Source organism: Manis javanica, chromosome 17, assembly GCF_040802235.1.
Source record: "Manis javanica isolate MJ-LG chromosome 17, MJ_LKY, whole genome shotgun sequence".
Taxonomy (NCBI): Eukaryota; Metazoa; Chordata; class Mammalia; order Pholidota; family Manidae; genus Manis; species Manis javanica.
The window spans coordinates 6,612,107-6,632,486 of NC_133172.1; the positions used below are offsets into that span (position 1 = coordinate 6,612,107).

General features: G+C 53.4%; 1 protein-coding gene across 2 annotated transcripts; it reads right to left on the reverse strand.

Moving 5' to 3' along the window:
* Positions 1 to 3,106: 3,106 nt before the first annotated feature.
* On the reverse strand, positions 3,107 to 18,790 carry CPT1C (carnitine palmitoyltransferase 1C). Of its 2 annotated transcripts, none has more exons than XM_037005927.2 (19): positions 18,508 to 18,790; positions 17,689 to 17,843; positions 14,054 to 14,193; positions 12,854 to 13,025; positions 12,560 to 12,661; positions 12,346 to 12,483; positions 9,300 to 9,377; positions 8,961 to 9,068; positions 8,772 to 8,856; positions 8,245 to 8,440; positions 7,933 to 8,115; positions 7,141 to 7,246; positions 6,179 to 6,295; positions 5,622 to 5,786; positions 5,239 to 5,373; positions 4,462 to 4,632; positions 3,877 to 3,990; positions 3,641 to 3,733; positions 3,107 to 3,425 (listed from the first exon to the last, which is right to left on the reverse strand). In XM_037005927.2, the coding sequence occupies exons 2-19, from the start codon at positions 17,827 to 17,829 to the stop codon at positions 3,240 to 3,242; spliced, it is 2,430 nt and encodes an 809-aa protein (XP_036861822.2). In that variant the 5' UTR covers positions 17,830 to 17,843; positions 18,508 to 18,790; the 3' UTR covers positions 3,107 to 3,239. The 2 variants fall into 2 exon arrangements, with proteins under 2 accessions (XP_036861822.2, XP_036861823.2); XM_037005928.2 differs by having other exon boundaries at positions 4,480 to 4,632; positions 18,508 to 18,789.
* Between the last annotated feature and the right edge of the window lie 1,590 nt (positions 18,791 to 20,380).

Here is a 20,380-nt window from a genome sequence, read left to right on the forward strand (position 1 = left end):
CTGGAATCAGGCATAAGCAGGGCCAGAGAACACAAATAAGCTGCATAAGCAGGTGGGCTGGACACTGTTGACCCAACACCTGTCCCTCAGCTGACACTTATAACTATGTTGGGCAGGGCTGGAGTTGGGAGGAGTTCCTTATAATTAACTGAAAGAAGAAAAAGGAAGACAGCTGAGCAGTATTTTTACTCATTTAGCTCTTTGTTAAAGAATTTTGGAGCATATACAAAAGTAGAATATGATGAGCCTGAATGCAATGGTGTATTTTTTCCCTACATATATGTATAACAGTAACAATATTATATACCCAGCAGTCCTACTAGTATAACTTCATTCAGGTACCTGGACCCAATTCCAATGTGTGTAAGCATGTGGGAGGGGGTCTTCCAACCCATACTGACACCAAGCAATTATTAAACACCAGCAGGGTGTCTGAGAACTCAATTCTCATGCTATCTGCCTGGAGACAGCACCAGGCCCACCAGGTTAAGGGCTCCGTCCTACAAGACCATCCTCCACTCCCCAGTCAAGACACTGGTCGCAAGCCCCAGGCAGTTAGTTCCCTGTGCTTCTAACCTACTGGCTACAGACTAGACGTTCCCACGACCTCCCCCTTAGGTCTGATTGATTTGCTAGAGCAGCTCACAGACCTCAGGAAAACACATTTACCAGTTTAATAAAGGAGACAAGTTAACAGCCAGATGAAGAGAGACACACACAGGCCAAGGTCCCAAATACAGGAGCTTCTATCCTTGTGGAGCTTGGAGCCTGGCTCGGTGGCACATGGAGGCGGGTCTGGTTCCCCAAGCATGGAAGCTCTCCCCGACCAAGAAGCGGGATCCGACAGGGCAGAGCAGGTACAGGAGAGAAGACAGAGAAAGCGAGCTCTTCTCAGGGGGTTTGTGAACGCTTCACTGCATAGTCATGATTGACTTAATAATTGGCCATTGGCTCAGTCAGTCTCCAGCCCCCACCCTTGGTTGGGAGTCCAAAAATCTCTCATTAACATGATAAAATACCTGTTTCACCTTTAAGACTGCAGCGTTTTCAGGAACCGTGGATGAAAACCAAATATACCTGGGAAATACATATTTGGCCATATGCATGACCAAATTATGTATTTCTTATAATTGATTTTATCACAGCTGCCATTACAAAATACCACAAACAGGGTGGCTTAGACAATAGAATTTTATTCTCTCACAGAAAGAGGTAGTTTTGGTAGGAGGTGAAGCAGGGCATTGTGTGTTTTTTATCGCCGCATGACAAATTACCCCAAACTTAGGTGCTTGAAACACACATTGGTTATCTCACAATTTCTATAGGTCAGAAGTCCAGGGGGAATTTATTTCGATTCTATTTCAGGGTTTTCCCAGACTGCAATCCCCCTGTTGTCCAGGGCTGCGGTTTCATCAGAGGCTCTGCTGCAGAAAGAGCCACTTCCAAGCTCCTTCAGACCGTTGGTGGGATTCATTTTCTTGGCTGTGTGAGTGAGGGCACCAGAGCTTTCCTGGCTGTTGGCTGGAGGTGGGCCTCAAACCCTACAGGTCCCCCACAGTTCCCTGCTAAAGCAGCTTTCTCACCATGGCTGCAGGCCCGCAGGAAGAATCTCTCTGACTCTTATCTGCTAAAATGAAGTCTAATTAAGGGAGTGGCATGTCCTTACCTTTGCCATGTTCTGGTGGTTGGAAGCAAACCACCAATCCAGCCTAGTCTCTAGGGGGTTACACAAAGGTATGATCACCAACAGGCGTGGAAACTGTTGGGGGTCACCTCAGGCTCTGTCCGCCATAAGGATGGATTTGGCAATGGGATTTGAAAACGGAACGAGGTTAGGAATTATGGGGTTGAGGCTGATGTGTTTGGAGTTTGTATTAATTTTCTATTGTTGCAGAAAAAGAAACCCCAAACACAAAACACAAAATCTTAAGACATTATCTCAGTCTCTGAAAGTCAGGAACTCTGTGAGTCAGGAGTCTGGCTCAAGGTCCCCCATGAGGTGACTGTCAAGACATCAGCTAGGCTGCAGCCACAGAGGACTTGACTGGAGGTGGACCATGTGCTTTCACCACAGTTCTCTCGCATCTTCCTCGCTGACTGTTGGCGAGAGGCCTCAGCTCTTCACCCCGTGGGCCCTCCACAAGCGGCTTGAGTGTCCTCAGGACATCGGGGCTGGCTACCCCCAGAGTGAGCGACTCAGCGGACAAAAAGGAAACCAGAACGCCCTTCATGTCCTTGTCACTTCTACTATATTCTTTTATTTTTTTTTAATTATTTTAATTTTATTATTAATTTTATTTTTATTTTTTATTTTTTTATTTTGGTATCTACTATATTCTTTTAGTTAGAAAGAAAGTCATTAAGTCTAGTCCACATTCAAGGGGACGGGAAATAAGTTACACATTTTGGAGGGAGGGGTGCCGGCGTACTTGCGGACAATTTTTGAAACCACTTGACTTGGTGGGTTGGGAGTGGAGGTTGGGCTGAAGTTAAGGTCTTTGGGATTTTGATGCTGTTGTTGGGCTGGGGTTAGACTTGAGTTGGTGGAAGCAACAGGGCTTGGGTACTGGAGTCTGGGAATCACGGCCATGGTGTGTCAGACGATTGGGGATTTTGGTGTGGTTTCCTAGGGCTGGTGTTGACATGACTGCAGTTGAGTTGATGGGGGGTTAGTGGTAGTGGGGATGAGCTGGGGGTGTGAAGTCCTAAGGATGGGTTGAGTTTATGTTTGGATTATGGTGGGCGTTGGGAGTTTTGAGGGGGCTGGATGTTTTTGTGTTGGTCACATGGTTCAAACTGTGGGTTACCGTTCAGTGTAGTAGGGACTGGTGGCGATCTTTAAGTTTGGGGTGGGCAGCTGGTGTTGGGGCAGCAGGAACGGGCTAGGGAGAGTTTGTGGGGTTGTCTGACTGGAACTGACCTTGGATGGGGTTTGGTGTGACTGGAACTAGGGATGCAGTAAACTGGGCAGGTGTTGGGGGTTGCAGCTGAAGTTACAATGGTAACTGGGAATTGGGCCTGGGGGTGGATGGGAACTTTTCTCCTCTACCCTGATCCTCACCTCTCCCACCCCTGTTCAGCCCAAGAGCACAGCAGATGACACACACCCAGCTCACACATCTTTATTGGGCCAGATGTGGGGTTTCCAAACCCAAACAGGTTGCCTCTGACCCATACTAGCCCTGCCACGGAGACCCTCCCCCTGCTTCCTGGGGAGACCAGCTCCCCACCGGAAGGGGTCAAAAGTTGGCAGGTGTCATTGGTGCCTTAGAGCTCCTAGTGTGGCCGGGGAGAGAGCTACACCTGTGCCCCGAGTCCTCCTCCCCTAACGCTCTGCACGGTCGCCTAAGACGCCGCCCCTCCTGGAACAGGGAGGCCACGTCCAACAGTGCATCCTCGATGTGCTGCCCCAGCCGGTGGGAGTCCTGGAAGGAGAGATGCGTCACATCTAGGGGAAGCTGGGAGAGGGGCTCCTGGGGGCCGAGAAACAATAGGGCTGGGGTCCCTGACTCCTGGGTCTGAGGGAGGAGGTGGCGGGGGGCCGGGACTCCTGGATGATGGGGCAGCAGGGAGCTGGGAGTCTAGAGTCCTGGGCTGCAGGAGAGGAGGAGGCGAGGGTGCGTGTTCAAGTCTGTCTCACCGTTTTTGTGCTTGATTTTTTGCTGGAGATGTGGAAGGTGATCGTTTCCTCCCCCATGAAGATGTAAGAAACACCATAACCATGGTCATCGGCCTGGAGAGGGGCAGAGCAAAGGGAACAGAATAGCCACCCCCATCCCGCCTCCCCCACTCCCCCCAGCAGTGCAAAACCCCCAGCCCTCTCCTCCCTCAAGGCCCAGGATGCAGGGAGCTGGGGTTGGGCCTGGTTCCACTCACAGGCCCAAATCCACCACCGGAGGAAACGTAGTCGGGGTAATTGTGCACATCGAACAGGTGGATTTGCTGAACAGGGATCTGGCTGGTGGCCAGCAGCCACTGCTCCGAGTGAACCTGAAGTACAGGAGGCGGCCACGCGTGCGGTCAAGATCCACAGACCCGCAGGTCCCCGCCCCCTCGGCTCAACCCCACTCCCTGCAGCCCTGGCCCTTCCTGGCCTCCTGCCATGACTGCCTGTCTCCCCTAAATCTGAAGCCCCGCCCATGGTCTCTTCTTTTACGACCACACCCCTCTCCCTTTCTCCCCATACTCGCCCTTCCAGGTCAGTCTCCTCCCCGACGGCGCCCACCTCCCTCCTCCTGTCCGACCCCCCCCACCCCGTCCCTAACCCCGCCCCTCTCCCCGCGTTCTCGCTGTGACCACGCCCCTCAGCCCTTCTCTGCGCTTTTTACTTCTGCGCTCTGTCGCTCTCTCTCTTTCCCGGTCTCCCCAACTGTCCTCTGCTGATACCTCCTTTCTCCAACATCACCCGCCTTGCCCCCAGGTGCCTCCCCTCTTCCGTGGCTCCCCCTTTCCTTCGCTAACCCTCTCTCTATCCCCAACCTGGTCCAGAAAAGGCGAGTGCAGGTGGAGGAAATGGGACACCACGTAGAGCGCAAAGAGGTGGCGGTCGACCCCCTGTCCGCTCATCGCTGCCTTCAGCAGAGCCTGGTGCTTATCCACTGCCACGCGGAACAGGGCGAGGCACTGTGGATCCTGGGGTCCCCGGGGAGGGCACAGGTCATGGAAAGACAAGAAGTGGGTTTACTGCTGGGGCCTGTCCTCAACCCAGCTTGCAGCATCCCTGTGAGGCAGAGACATCAACTCTATTTTTCAGAGGGAAACAGGCTCAGAGAGGGGAAGTCACTTGCCCAGGGTCACACAGCAAGGCCAACTTAGGTAGATTCCCAGGTCTGTCTGAATCTGGGGCCCAAACTCCTCCCTTTGAACCACAGTAGGTAGAGGGGGGAGGAAACAAACGTACCTGGGGGGTTCTGAGCAGAGAGGTTACAGGGGGACATGAGGAATCGTGCAAATGGAAGTCACAAGGTCACGCAGAGGTTAAGTAATCAGAAAGCTATACTGTGGAACCAGGGCTCCTTCTTGGGCGTTCCCCGAGTGCCCTGTGTGAGCCCCATTAAAGCATGTATTGCACTATGCTGAACGATCTGTCTCCCCCATCCACGAGCTCCTTCCGTCAGAGACCAGGCCTGGTTCCTCCACTGTCTCTAAGGTCCAGCACAAGCCTGGCCCATAAATGTTTGCAAATGTATGAGTGAGTATGTGGATATGACCAAAGCCTCCAACGAGGCCCACACCCACTGTCTTCTCTTTGTCCTCCATGGCTCTCACAAAGTTGCAGGCCTCCCTCGTGCAAGATCGCACCATCTCCGTCCGGCCTTCCAGGAACAAGCGAGTCGTGGTCGACTCGTAAGTCACGCAGAATTGACCCCTGTCCTGGGGGACAAGGAGGAAAGGAGCCGATCAGCTGGGCTCAGCAAGCCTTCACAGACGTGACCCACCTCTGTCCGGACCTCCAGCCTCCTCCTGCCCAAGAAGGTGTGGTTGGAAGAGAGAAATCAAGATGGCTGACCCATAATGTCAGTGACCGAAAAGAGTCATTAAAGGGGTTGATTAGGCGAGTCTTGGGGGCCCAGGGAAACTGAGTTCCTGAGAGGGGGCTGCGGTCAGGGAACCCAACTGACCCGGAAGTGGGCCAGCTGCAAGGCCATCTGGATGAAGCTGTCTGAAGAGAGGTGGTGGTGTTTGATGAAGCTCTTGCCAAAGTGGGAGAAGGGGAAGACGTGGCAGTCGATGTTTCCAGACAAGGTCTTGGCTCCTCTCAGGGCTAGAGCAATGGACAGATGGATCTGCCGGAGGAGGAGGGAAGAAGGCATGGCTGGGGTTACAGCTGGGGTAGGGTCAGCGTTGGGAATGGGGCCAGGCACGAGAAATGAACTGGAGTGGGGGATCGGGGAGGTTTCAGATGGGATCCGTGTTGGAGGTAGGACTGAATTTAGGTATGGTGATGGTGTTGGGATGGATATAAGTTCAGGGTGGGGTCGGGGTATGAGTTGGGGTAGGACTGGATTGAAGCTGGGAGCGAGACGGGGTGGGGTTGAGGATGGGATCAGTGGTACAGATAGGGTTAGATTTGGGGTCAGGATGGGGTTGACTTTGAAATTGAGATTGGGGGTGGAGGTGAGTTTAGAGGCAAAGCCAGGAAGCTGGGGACTTGGAGGACCTGGAAACCCAACCTCACCTTGTCTGGCAGGTCCCAGTGCAGCCGCTGGGGCTGGGGCAGCGAGGGGTCAGGATGGCCCTTGCAGTGGCCATCTGCCAAGTAGCCCAGCTGGAAGCATTCTGTGGCCAGCGTGAACTGTGTGCAAGCAGGGCTGTCAGAGTCCCTCCTCTCTCTGGTCCAAGGGCCATCTAACTTGGGACCTCTTTTCCTAAGTCCCTTCTGGGGAACCAGTTTGCAAGACACAGAAATCTCTGATGTTCATAGGTGAGTCCTCAAGTTCAAGTTCATGAAGAGCAGGCCTGACACTGATTCTCACTGGGGCTTGCTGACCCAGTACTCAGAATAAAGAGCCACCAACAGCTGTCCTGGTGCTCCCAAGACCCCCCCACCTCTGCCCATGATCTGGAAGGGGACTCCCTTGCCCTTATACATGCCCGATCCCCACCTTGGTCCCCAGCCAATCCCTCATGGGGACCTGATGGGGTGCAAAAACACCACCCCCTATGATTTAGGGACTAAATGGCAGAGAAAATAGTAGTGCTGAGGTTCTCAGGACTGGGTGGGAGGTTAAAGCTGAAAGAAAATCCGACCCTTTCACTTGATGAAGAGGGAGGCTGAGATTCAGAGGAGGGGAGTAAGTTGCCTGAGGTCACTCCACAGCCAGGCCTGGAAGATTCTGATTCAGTGTGACGTGGTTGAAAGGCCTCCCCTTCCGGTCTCAAGTCATTCTGGATTCATATTCTCACTCTGCAACACCTCCTGGCTCTGCGACCTTGGGCAAATCTCTACCCTTCACTGAGTCCCACCTGCCCATTCCTTAAAGTAAGGTCATAATCCCAGACTCCCTTCTTTGCTGGTGACGCTGGTCCCGTCTCTGCCTCTCTCTGAGCTTCCATTTTTACTCTGACTCTAGGGCCCTGGAAAAGACTTTGGAAATGGGGGTGGGGTCCCCAGGGCAGGGGGTGGGCTGGATGCACTACCTCCCACATGTGTCCTGAGATGGGGCAGTCGGCCCACGAGTGCTCCACGCTGAGGCCCAGCTTCCCATTGGAGAAGATGATCAGAGTGAAGGATTTGTCAAACCAGCTGCAGGGGGAGTTCAGAGCGGTCACTGAAGAGCGGGGGCCAGGAGGGGACTCGGTGCTCAGCGTGGGGCTTGTGGGGCAATCAGGGTGAGATTTTTCTGGGAGTCGGGGCCGGTGTGGGGATCTGTAAAAGGGTGGAGGTCTCCAGCAAGTGCTTCTGGATGGTCTCTGAGACATGTCTAAGATTTGGAGAGTCGGGGGGGGTTGTGAGAATGTGCCGAGAAAGTCCAAAGCTTATGGGGTGCTGGGAGGTTAGGGGGACTCCCTCGGGGGCCTCAGAAATCAGACTGATACCTGGTAGGCCTCTAGAAAGTTGTCTGAGGTCCCAGGTCTGGGGTCCTGGGTTTGGGGTGTCTAACCACTGAGGATTCTGTGGTTCTGAGTCTGAGGTCCCCAGGCTTGGGGTTCTGGCTCTTGGGGGGTTCTCGGGGCCTAAGGGTCCAGACCTGGGGTTTGGTGGTCTTCAGAAGTGGGGTTCCAGGGTCTGGAGTCCTGGGCCTAGGGGTTATCTGGGTCAGGTCTCAAGGCATTGGGTCTGGGGTCCTCACATCAAAGGGGCCTCTGGATCTGAAGACACCCCACGTCTGGGGTCAAGAGTCTGCTGTTTTGTGGCCAGAGATCTAGGTCTGGACAGGGGGTCCTGGGGCCACAGGCTGGGGTGGGGTCCGAGTCCTGGGACTGACTCACCGGTCATGGCCCCTGCCAGCCAGCAGGGTGTGGGCGTAGGCATCCAGGGAAGCTGCAGGGTCCTCCCTGGTGAGCCCTGCCGGTTCAGAGTCCAGTGACACAAAGAAAGCTGCCCCTTCCACAGCCTCCAGGGCGTCCTCTGCCTGGGTCTTCAGGGACCTCCGCACTTGGGCCCACATGTCCCTGTCGGGTGGCATGCCTGAGCCCAGACTGGCCTTCCACTCTGACCAGCCTCCACCCAGCCCTCAACCCTGCCTTTCCACAACCTCAGCTTGCTGCCTGGCCCAAGGCCCCCTGACCTCCCAGCCTCACCTGGGCGCAGCGGTCAGGGCCGCCAGGTGCTCCTCCTGTGGGGAGGCAGGCGAAGGGTCATCCAGGATTCGCTGGAACTGCTGCTCCAGGGCCCTCGGGGAAAGCAGGCCACTTTGGGAGTGTGTCCCCACACGGAAGAATCGGCCCCGATGGAAGACGGCCACATGTCGGCTGTCACGGAGGTGGCGGATGTGGTCTGGTGGCGGAGCGGGAGGTGTGGGCAGAAGTATAGAGGGCAGGAAGGCCGGATACATTATAATAAGAATAAGGGCTATTTGTTAGGTACTTCCTAGGTGGCTTGCACTGTTCTAAACACTCATTTAATCCTCACCACCCTGTGCATCTTCATTATCCCATTTTAGAGATAAGAAAACTGAGGCTCAGAGAGGGCAATAACTTTCCCAAGGTCACACAGCTTGGGAGTGATGGAGCTGGGATCTGAGCCCAGGCAGGCTGGCTCTGGAGTACATGCTCTGAGCCACTTCACAATTCTGCCTTTGTCAGTGAGGAGGGGAAAGAGGTCTCACCTTTTCGGACCCCGGGAATGCGCGTAGTGTTAAATATCTTCTCATACTGGGCAGAGCACAAGGGCCGCATTCCCATCAGCAAAGTCTGCAGGAAACCAGGGGCTTATGAACTGCCTTCTAGGACCCACAGGGCTCCACGGCCACAGGAACACGGCCTCTGTCCCCAGCCCAGGAAGGCGGCCCTCTTACTGGCAGGATCTCCTGGCGGTTCAGGCGGTGGCGGTACAGGAGGAGGGCGTGTACCGCATTCCCGGCACGAGCAGCCTGCACCGGCGTGGGCGTGACGTACAGGAAGTCCTGGGGTCAGCCAAGGAAAGAGCAAAACACCTGAGGTCAGGTTTGCCCCTGATGGAGGCACTGACCCCAAACACTGGTCCTGACCCCAACAGAGGTGGAAAGATGATTTCCAGACTGTGTGAGTTGGGTCACTGACCCTGAACCCCACATTCTACCCTGACACCCCAACCCTAAACCCAGGGCCATGAACTTCACTCCTCCCCAGCTCTAGCCCCCTTCTTCCCTTCTTACCATCATATAATAGTTGCTGTTCACCATCAGCGAGTTCCGGGAGCGCAGGTACACAAATTCTTCCCACCAGTCACTGACCTGGGAGTGGACCAGAGAGACATAGCTGGGGTGGCTGGCACTATGGTGTATGTGGGGCTGGGGGTAGAGGCAGTTGAGGGGTGATTCCCCTCTGCCCAGACTTTGCTGTGTCAAACAGGGAGGGCAGAGCTCAATGAAGGAGGCCATCCTGAACAATAAATAACAACCTACAAGTCCATTGATAGGGGATCAGTTAGCTCAGCTGAGCTACACTCACACTGTGGAATACTATGCAGCAATTAAAAAGAACAAGGTACATATTAGCCACACAGAATGAGCACCAAGACATGCAGTAGTGTGAAAAAGCCTAGGCATACAAGGTACAGGAAGTAATCCCACCTGAGAATTAAAAAAATACTCCAGAACCCAGGTGTCTCTCAACAGATGAGTGGACAACTGAACTGTGGTCTATCCATACAATAAATATTAATACAGAAAGGAATGAAGCTCTGACACAGGTCACAACAAGGATGAACCCTGAAAACATTATGCTAAGGGAAATGGGTCAGTGGGTCAGACACAAAAGGACAGAGTGTATGAGTCCACTTACATGAAAAAATCTAAAATAGGTAAATTCATAGAGACAGAAAGGAGGATGGAAAATAGGCTCCCTGGGGCTTCAGGGAAATGGCAATGGGGACGCTTTGCCTAATGGGTGCAAAGTGTCCATTTGGAATGATGAAACAAATTCTAGAAATACCCAGTAGTGATTCACAACATTGTGAATGTACTTAGTACCACTGAATCGTACACTTAAAAATTGTTAAGATGATAAATTGTATGTCTATTTTATCACAATAAAAATTACATATATTTCAATGTTATGTTTTTAAACATTATATATTAAGTTACTATATTACATATAAGTATAACATTACATGTGTGTTACTTAATATACAACTATCTTATTACATAATTTAAAATTATATATCCTCGGGTGTAAATATATGGATAAATACACTCAGAAAAGGCTCTACAGGGTGTCTCTCCTAGAGAGGGTGGGAGGGATGAGAATTAAAGGGGACTTGAATGTCTGCTAGATGTTTTCCTTTTCTCTATATCACAGAGTAGGCAACTCAAATGTTTTGCTGCTCTGTGCATGTCCACAGGTGACCGTGACCGTACCACGCTACTGATTTGGTGGTCACAATTCAAGCAGGCAAATTTACAAATATGGAGGCCTGACCTATAGTAAAAGTCTAAGTGACAGGAAAGCACTGTGTCAGGGGTTAGATGGTCTCCTTCTTTTTTCTTTGCCCATGGTCATGGGGCGTGTTGAACTGGCAGCGCCTCACAGGGATAATGACACACACACAAGTTGTGTGTGTATTTTTTTGGTAAACAGCAAAACCTGGTCCAAGAGCATGAAGGAAAGCACAATTTTAGAACTAAGGCCTGGCTTCCCTCTTCTCTCTCCAGACACGGCTCAGTTCCTTCCACTGAGCTTGTCTGGCTGACCCTTCCATGTTGCTGTCACTCAGGGCTCTGGGACAGACCCTCTTCTCTTCTCACTTAGTATTCTCACCGTGGATATTCTCATTCAAGTCCGATGTTGCAGTTTCCTTCTACAACTGAGGGCCCCATTTGCTGTCACAGTCCAGGTCTCAGGCTGCCCTAGGGCACCTCCCCAGGCCCCTCAGGGTCACACCTGCCTCCACGGAGCTCAGTGTCTTCACCCCAAAACTGCTCCCCTTCTCCCCATCTGGGGAAGAGCCCCACAGTCCCTCTAGTCACCAGGTGAGACCCATGGGGGCGATCCTTGCCGTCTCCCTCCCCTCGCCAGCCTGGCAGTTCCCAGCCCCACCCTCCTGGTCCCCTCTGCCCCACAGCCCCCCACCAGGCCTCATCCTCTCCCCCTGGACCCTCACCCCAGCCTCCTCTCCAGCACCTAGCGTCCAGTGCCTCCCCTCCAGTCTGCCTCTCCTCTCCACCCCAGAGCTGCCCCTGCCCCTCCCATGGCTCCCAGCAGCCCCCAGGAAAAAGTCCAGGGTCCCCAGCAGGAGTCCAGGCCTCTCCCCACCACTCCCCCATCACCTCTCATGACCACCACCCTTCAATTCCTTCGTTGCTGCCACAGGAAAGCTCTCCCGTCCCAAGCCCCTGCCCTGCAGCTTTCCTGCTTCCTCGCCTGTGCTCAGGCCATTCCTTCCTACCAACCGGAGAGGTTCAAATTTTCTCCAGTCTTCAAGGCTCAGCCCCAACACCTTCTCCTCCTGGAACCCTGATCCTCCCATCCAGCCGCAGCTTCCTCTGACGGTCCCACCCCTCACCGCGTCTCGTCATCACTCCCTTCCCCTCACCGCACGCTGCCTGTGGCTATTTAAGGCTTCCTACGGATGGGGGCCCGTACGCTCCGTTTGGGGTGAATCACTGGCTGTCTGTGTGCCTGTTTCCCAACGAGCCCAACTCAGTGTCATCAAGGGCCTGGCTCCTGAACTCAGAACAGAAGCCCGTTTGGGGAAGGCGACCTTGCGCAGAACGGGGGAAAAGCAAGAACTCTTCTGGGGGCGGGGCTCAGACTGCTGGCTGGCCGGCCAGGGGAGGAACTGAAACATCGATGGGTCCTGGAAGTCCCGTTCAAATACTGGTGGGCTGGGGACGGAGCTCGGGGCTGTGGGTGGCTCCTGGAGGTGGAGCGTAGATTATTGGGCTCAGAAAGTCTGAGCATGGGGTGTAGAGCTCAAAATGTTGGCCCATGATGGACAGGGCTCATAATATTGGACAGCGTTGAGGCGCTCAGAATATTGGAGGGTCTTGGGCTGGATTTAAACTATTCGAGCGTGGGGGCGGGGCTCAGAATGTAGGGCAGGGCGGGGCTCGGAACCTCCACTGGTCTGGGGTGGGATTCCCATCTCCGCAGGGCCTGGGGATTGCGGGCGCGTAACGTGGGGGGGCGGGCGTAGGGGGCAGAACTTGCACGGGTAGGAGGGCGGGCTCAGAACCTCTGCCTTCAGGGTGGTGGACTCACGTAATTGGAAGCCAACCAGAACTTGAGCCGCAGGTACCACTGCAGCAGCGACGCCTGCAGCCTCAGGAATTCCTGCGCTAGGGCAGCCGTCCAGTCGAAGTCCTCGTCGGAAAGGACGGGCCGGACGGACTCCAGGTACTGAAGGGACAAGGAGGGGCAGAGGGTGGGTCACGCCCCCCGCCCGCCCCCCGCCCATCCCAGGTCCCAGGCGCACCTTGCGCACGGTGTCCCGAACGGAGGGCACGGGCTGGCAAGGCAGGGAGCGCTGGTAACTGAAGAGCATTGGGTGGCGGCCGGAGAAGATGCGGACCAGGGCCTGGAGGGAAACGGGAATTAGTGGGTCATTAAACTCCTCCCTGAGGAGAATGAGACGGGGAGACCCAGAGACAGGGGGACAAAGACCAGACGGAGGGGGATAGGGACCCAGAGGACCACAGGGACCCAGGGAAAGGGGGACAGAGAAGTGGGTCCCCGGAGGGCCTAGCAGAGCTCTCTGCTCCTTACATACCAGCCAGGTCTTAGTGGGTGAGGACAGGGCTCCGTGGGGTTCAAGGAGCCAGCCGTGGTAAGACAGAAGCAGCCTCAGGGCCAGGTGAAGCGTGAAGATCAAGGCTCCCCACAGACAGGAGGCAAACAGCGCTGCGGCGATGACCCCCCGAAGCCTGTGGTGCTGTCCACCCCTGGGGGAAAGAGGGCGGGCCTGGGCGTCCCTCCCCAGGCCCACACCAAGCCCCTGCCCTTCCTGATATTCTCTGACCCCAGTCTTTAGGCTGTTAGGAGAATATCTGGTAGAATTAAAGTCAGAGAAATTGTTTCCTCATTTGTAAAGTAGGCGCCGATCCTCTTTTGGTGCCCCTCCCCCAGGATTATGGGGGACACCAAGCTTCTAAAATCATTTCCCATGGAAATCGGCAGGTGCTTAGTAAGTGGGAGCTGGTATTTCTATTGCAGGGACACTGTCCCCTCCCAGATATCAAATTACACTCCAATGCAGTGGTTCTCAAAGTGCGGCCCTTGGACTACAGCAACAGCACCATCTGGGAGCCAGTTGGATGCAAATTCCGGGGCCCCACCCTGACTTACTAACAGAATCTCCTGGGGGTAGGGCCCAGCAATCAGGGTTTTAACAAGCCTTCCAGGTGGTTTCCAATACAAACTCAGTTTAGGAAATGATGGTCTAAAGCTAAAGTAAATCAGTGTGCTTGCAAAGTTGCAATCAGATAGACACGTGAGCAAATCCCACCTGGAGGACTTGGCGAGAGTCACTTCCCCTCTGTAAACTGGGTAAATCGAACTTTTCTGGAAATGTATACTTCTGATCCTGGGTCTGCCCTTTTAGAACCTGTCACTTCACCCAAACCTAGTGTCCAGATCTTTCCCAAAGATGACAAGAATAATACAACCACCCCCATTTAGTAAACCAGCGCCCCCATCCCCGACTGGACTGAATATAATATATAGCCGAATCTGTACATTTTCTGGTTTGTCACCATCCCTCTTAGCAAGAAGCAGCCAGGAAGGAAAATAGGCAGAGAGATGGAAGGAAATTACCGCCTTTCTACTGACACTGTACTTATATTAATCTGACCCAAAGTAAGCCTCAGAGGTTACTTTTCTGTATGTAGCACATATACTACACTGACAGAGAAACGTCCTGGGTGGAGGGATAGGGATTAGGGAGGCTGCTGAGTGAAGCGGCGGAGCCCACCAGTCTGGCAGCAGCTCTTTGATCTTCTCCATCAGTCCTAGGGAAGGGTCGAGCTGGAGGAACCAGGCGAGCTGGATTGTACTGAAGAGGAAGAGCCAGCTGAGGGCGCTGGCGGGGAACACACCAGTGAAAAAGTCGTTCTGTGGGGAGGAAAGGTCATCCATTCAATCAGGTACCCCTCCCCTAAGCACCGTTTTAGACATTGATTGAGCACTCAGTGTGTACTGATCCCTGAGCTGGCTGCTCAAGACTGAGTAGGGAACAAACAGATCTGGGTCCTGCCCTTGGGGAGGTCGGTTCAGAATGAAGCGAGTACTCATAGCAATAGGACAAGGCACAGGAGCCCGTGGTGGCAGGTTGCTCAGCCTGAGGAAGTCAGGGAGGGCTCGCTGGAGGAGGAGGCGCTCAGGTAAAATGACCCCTCATATGCAGGTCTGGAGCTCAGTAGGCCTTCTAAAACTACCTGGCTATGGAATAAACATTAAGAAAGTGCTGGGTTACTAACCAGACTCCCAGGGAAGTGTGATACAGATAACTAACATTTCAGAGCGCTTACTACATGCCAGGTACCATTTATAAGGATGAATGTTTTAGACCCTCCCAACAACCCTGGAAAGGAGGCCCTATGCACATGCTTGGCCCAACTAACCCCACTGCACATAATTCACAACCACCTCAGGGGATAGGTTCTGGGACCACATGCTGGAAAAGCAGCTTACGATAGTGGGCATAAACATGGGCTCCAGAGCCAGACTGCTAATTCTAGCATCGCTTCTAGTTCTACATCTTAGCAGCTGTGTGACCTTGGGAAAGTGAAAGCACTTCTCAGGGCCTCTGTTACCATCATCTATAAAATGGGACTAAGAATAGTTCTAGATCTACTAAGAAGGCCATAACAAGACTGGATTGAGTAATAGATGTAAATGGCATGGTTAGTAATAGAGCCTACGACACCCTAAATACTACTTAATGTGATTCTAGAAATGAGGACGCAGAAGCTCAGAGAAGTTAATGACATATCAGAGGTCACACAGCACCTATGTGACACAGCCAGGATCATAAGAATGGTGATGCTGGAGCAGTAACTTCTGTGAGTCATGCCTTCTGCTAGGACAACTAATGCTCACAACAATCCCTCAAGGCAGGGACTGTCAAGGATCCCATTTTATAGATGAAGAAACTGAGGCTCAGTGGTACATCTGTCGACTTGCAGATCGGAGTTGCTGAGGGCACAGCCCTAGCCCTGGGACCAAGTTCCAGGAGCTACAGCTTCAGGGTGGCTCCTGGGGCCCCAGAGTAGAAGACGAAGGATATAGCACAACAAGTGACCAGGGAGAGAGGCAGCTAGTGACATAAGGGAAAGAGCAATTATATTACAATTAGCAGTTACTAATGTGAGGGTCCACGAATATTGGGGATACCTGACTCTGGAAAGGGCTTCAGGTCTTGATTCAAATGCAAGGGTGATCATCAAAATACTTCACAATGCAATACCAGTCAAAAGCCATCTATAAACATAGAAATCAGAACACTGGTTGCCTTGAGTCGGGGGTGCCAACTGGAGAGGAGCTCAAAGGAACATTCTAGAATGGTGGCAATGCTGTCTTGGTGGGGAGTTTGGTTGCACAAGTGTTTTAAAAATTCAAGAACTATCATCTACAATTGCTCTCTTACAACACTAAACTATGTTTTCTACCTTTATCTTGCATCTACCTACCACTTCAGCAGTTTATTAAAAATAAAAATAATAATAAAGGGAGAAATGTGGGATCCACATATAAATCAAGTATAAAAATCAAACGAATATTCATATTTGACCTGATTGTTTATAGTTCATAACGCGTGATCAAAACCGAAAGTCTCTGTGATGACTGCCCTTGTATTGTTCACCATGTAAGAACTTATTCACTATGTAAGAATTCGTTCACCATCTAAGAACTTGTTCGTTATGCTTCAGAAGATTGGAGACTGAAGAGAACTAGGCTTGAGATGGATTAATGACTGTGCATTGAGCCTTGACCCCCCTATACAGAATTTTATTGTTGTTAACAACCATTTGATCAATAAATATGAGAGATGCCCTCTCAAAAAAAAAAAATTCAAGGACTGCATCCTTTAAAAATATGTGCATTAAAAAAATATATGTGCATTTTTCTGAGTGTAATTATATCTTAATTAAAAAATATATATTTATGTGTATGTGTGTTTATATATTTAACCACATGTTAATGGTCACATTAACACTTTAGTTGCTGAATTGGCCTGAGGCCCAGGGGGTCCTAGGGGCGGGGCTGAAGAAGTTTTTCTGGGGTTGGAAGTAGTGGTTGTTTATTCACTGGAAAAGGTACGTCTCTATTTTAACCACCAGTATGGCTGCAGAGGTGCAATCCAGCCTGCTCAAATATCTCTGCCGTAGGAGGTCCTCCTGGTCCTAGGCCACCCCCTTTATTTAATTATAACACCCCCATGGTCCCTCTTCCTGCCTGTGGTGCTGTTCTCCATAGCACATGTCACCTCCTGACATACTCTACATTTATTGCCTTTTCCTCCAACTAGATCAAGAGCTCCACGAGGACAGGATGCTGTCTGTTTTGCTCCCTGCAGTGTCCCCAGCGCCCCAGTGCCAGGCCCATGACTAATGCTCCATAGCTTTTTGGCGAGTGAATGAAGAACAGTATTATCAAAAGCTAACACTTGGCACTTGCCACAGGCCAAGTGCTTTGCTCAGTGCTTACATGTAAGAATTCATTTAATCCTTGTGACTGCCCTGTGTGGGAGGTGCTGTCATCACCCCTGTTTTACAGGTGGGGAAACTGAAGCTCAGAGAGCACTTGTTCAAGGCCTCCCAGCTAATAATTGGCAGAGGCAGGTTTCCAACTCAGTCCTGGCTGACCGGACAGGTGTTCTAGGTGACCATTAGGGAGATTCTGTATGTACACAGTGCCAGAGTTCTAGAACCAGGGGTCTAGGACAGACATGGATTATGGTTAGATGGTGGGCATAGGCATTCCAGAGCAAGGGCAAGGAGCAGCAGCTGGGCTTTTCTGGAGCTGGGGCAGAAGGGTTTGCACTGATGGAGAACTACAGGATACAGACATTTGGGGTTTGCACCTTGGAACCATAGGGAGGGTGCACCGTGTACTGGAGAGGTCTACTGGGTGTTCAGAAGCAGGGGCAAGGAGGGGGCTCTCAGACCTAGTGGGCAAGGGCTATGGGAAAGGGGGCACCTTCAGGATTGGGATATGGGCTACCCAAGATCTTGACTGGGTCATGGGGTTCTGAAATGGGGAGCTCCTAGTTCAGAACCTGAGGATCAAAGGGAAAGATGAGAGGTGCACAATGAGGGAAGGGGGCACTGAGCTCTAGAAATGGGAAGTTGTGTTTGGGGTGCGGTTAGGGGGGCGTCCAGGAGGTGAACAGAGTTCCAGTGAGATCGAAGATCCCAGAAGTGAGCCACAGGGAACCTGGAAATGGCCTAAAGGGGCCCTGAAGGTGGATATCCAAATTCTTATAAGAGGGTGATAGCATCCTAAAAGTCAAAACACCAGGATGCCAGCGGAGGTGGGCCACAGGCATCCCGGAAGCAGGTGGGTAACTGGGTTCCCGGAAGGAAACCAAACCTCGGCTCTCCTCACCCAGAAACGGAAGAGATGCCTTTTCCAAGAGCGCAGTCCAGAGAGGTAGATCTCCTGCAATACTGGGGCACTGAGCTCCACTTCAGCCCCGTCCAAGGTCAGTGAGGATCGGAAGCCCACGGCCTGGTGCGCTTCAGCCATTTCACGCTAGAGCCCTGGGAGTGAGATCAAGGGTCATTCTCCAGGTCCCCAGGCCCCTCCTCCTGCAGACCCAGATGATATATAGGACGCCAGCTCATCCCTCCCTAACACCTGGAGGGGTCTTTCATGTTCTGTCGCGAGACTCCAGTGCTGGGGTGGACGTCAGTGGGGGAACCTCTGAACGCACAGAGAAGCAGGAGGGACAACTCGCGTTAACCCCTTTTGCGGCTCTGCTGAGAACGTGGTGCGGAGATAGGCGCCCCCGCCCCGCCAATAAAAGATTTTCAAGATTCCGGGGTGGAGGTAGGGAATCGGTCCAGGGTCAGTTGCAGGGTCTTGAGAAAAACATCGGTGCCAGACCCATTTGAAGCGAACACCTGCCGGACGTTGGCACTGTCCACCCGATTTCCGCTTCCCATTCCAAAGCGGGGGGTGGGGGATCTGTCTATAAATTCAGCCGCTCTCGGGTGGCCCAGCGTCCCCTTCCCCCTTCCCCCGCCCCGGGCTGGATGGGGTGGGTGAGGAGCACCCTACTGCGCATGCCTCTGCAGGCAGGATGCTGAGGCTGTGTGCCCAGGCGAGCGACGAGGGCAAGTGATGGAGAGGCCCGCGCGGCCAGCCCAAGACATAAGCCTCCCACCCCCGCAGGAGTTCCGGCCCCTTCTGTCCCGTGCTTACCACGCTGAGTCAGGGGGCAGCCGGTCGGATGCTGGAGACCAAGCCCGAGCACACACCCGATTAGAGCGCCGAACAGCCTCCCGCTTGCATATGTCCAATCCCAGTGCGACGAGTCCACGACTCTGCCGACCGTTTTCAGGAGCTCCTACCCGCCTCCGACTATCCAACAGCCATGAACCCCGATTTCTGCCTCGCGCGTGCTTAACCGGTATTCCGTCCCTGGTTTTATACCCGTCCCCTTCCAAGCCCTAGGCCCTCTATCCCCGCCCCCTTCACGTCCCGACTTCTATCCCCGCCTCCTCCGAATCCCAGCGTCCAATCCCCTCCCTCCGTTCGATTCCTAGCTTCCATCCTTCTTCAACGCAGTGTGCTTCTCCACCATTGGCTTCCCGCGTTCTAAGCATCTCCTTTCCTCCGAACCCCACGTTCTTGGGCTCGGCACTCCACTCTTTGTCTCTCTTACTCTCTTCTCTTCGAAGAACGAGGTTCAACTTGATATTCACGGTCCACCTCTGGATGTACGCAGTCTCGCACGTGGGGTATCAAGTCCCAGCGAATCTCAGTCCCACCACACCAGCTGGAGAAGGGCCGCTTTGGGGGCGGGGTCGGTCCACCACTACCAAACCACCCACGGAAGGTGCAGCTACTGCATGGATTTAGTTAGTGTGGAGGCGCTACAGCAGATGGAGTTAGACAGTCAGAGGGACTTACGTGAGGGGTAAGGTGAATGGATGGATAAAGGGGAAGTATTATTAGGGACCGGGCTCAGATTGGGAGGTCAGAATGGGCACAGTCAAGCAGAGACTGAAACATGGAACTCTCATTTTATTTTGCTCCGGACTTTAGTATTTGTTCATTCTAGGTTCGGTGAGCCCCTGGGTCCGGCCCAGTCACGGCCTGGAGGGGTGAGAGGTAGGAAGCCGGTCTCCGGGGGAGCCCGGGTGGTGGAATTAAGGGAAAAGAAACTCGGGTTCGTGGCCCCAATACAGATAGGTAAACGAGGCCAGTGGAGGAGCAGAGATGTGCCTAACATCGCTGAGCAAGCTCCTCTGCTCTGGCCTGTTTCATGCCAGGAGACGGAGCAGGCTTCTGACCTCGCGCCGACGGCGGCGCCCACAGCTGTGGTGGTCCTGGGGCTCACGGCCGGCCTTCTGAGAGCTCCTTGGCGGCGGCGGAGCAGACCCAGTATATGATCTCTGGCATACCGTGCGTCTGGCATGTGGCCAGGGGCGCCCACGGTACTGGGAGGCCCGGGCCGCCTGCAGGAGGAGCGTGGGAGAAGATTGGGTTCAAACACTCCATTGGAGAAATGGGGCTCGGTGGGGTCAGGGAACCCACACCTGAGGTGGGGGGGTGGGGCTGCTTACAAATCACCTTCCTATTCCACCGAAGTGGAGAACCGTGGCCGGATAAAGATGCACGCCCCTTGGGGTCTTCTTGGCACCTTGCCCCTGGCACCACCAGCCTTTCTCACCTGCCTGTAGTCTAGGTCCCCTGGGATACAGGAGACGAGGGGCAACAGCAGGAGGATGTGGGCAGTCGTCGTGGGTCAGGGCACAGTCGAGGAAACCGGTGGGTAAAGTGGTTCCACTGGGGTGCTGCCCCGCTCCTTCTCACTGCCCAAAAAGCTCAGCGCCCGCTTTAGCGGGGGGAAAATCAGGGTCAGTCCCCACTTTCCAGGTGGGGAAAACTGACGCCATAAGTCTGGATAGACAGCTAAAGTGCCCCGGAGAGGCCTCCGGAAACGCGACCCCTCTAAGGTGGAGCAGCTGACACCTGCAGGTGGTGACATTGCAAAGCGCTGCCAGTAAGGGGTGGGGGCAGGGAAACTGGGTTCCAGTATAAATTTGACCTCGTCAACCCCTCAAGGACC

Coding starts and splice junctions, on each gene's coding strand:
- CPT1C (XM_037005927.2), bottom strand. CDS start 17,829: ATGGCTGAAGCGCACCAGGCCGTGGGCTTCCGATCCTCACTGACCTTG. Junction 14,194..17,688: donor GGCATCTCTTCCGTTTCTGG/GTGAGGAGAGCC, acceptor TCCTCCCCACAG/AACGACTTTTTCACTGGTGT. Junction 4,633..5,238: donor TGGAGGACAAAGAGAAGACA/GTGGGTGTGGGC, acceptor CGGGGACCCCAG/GATCCACAGTGCCTCGCCCT.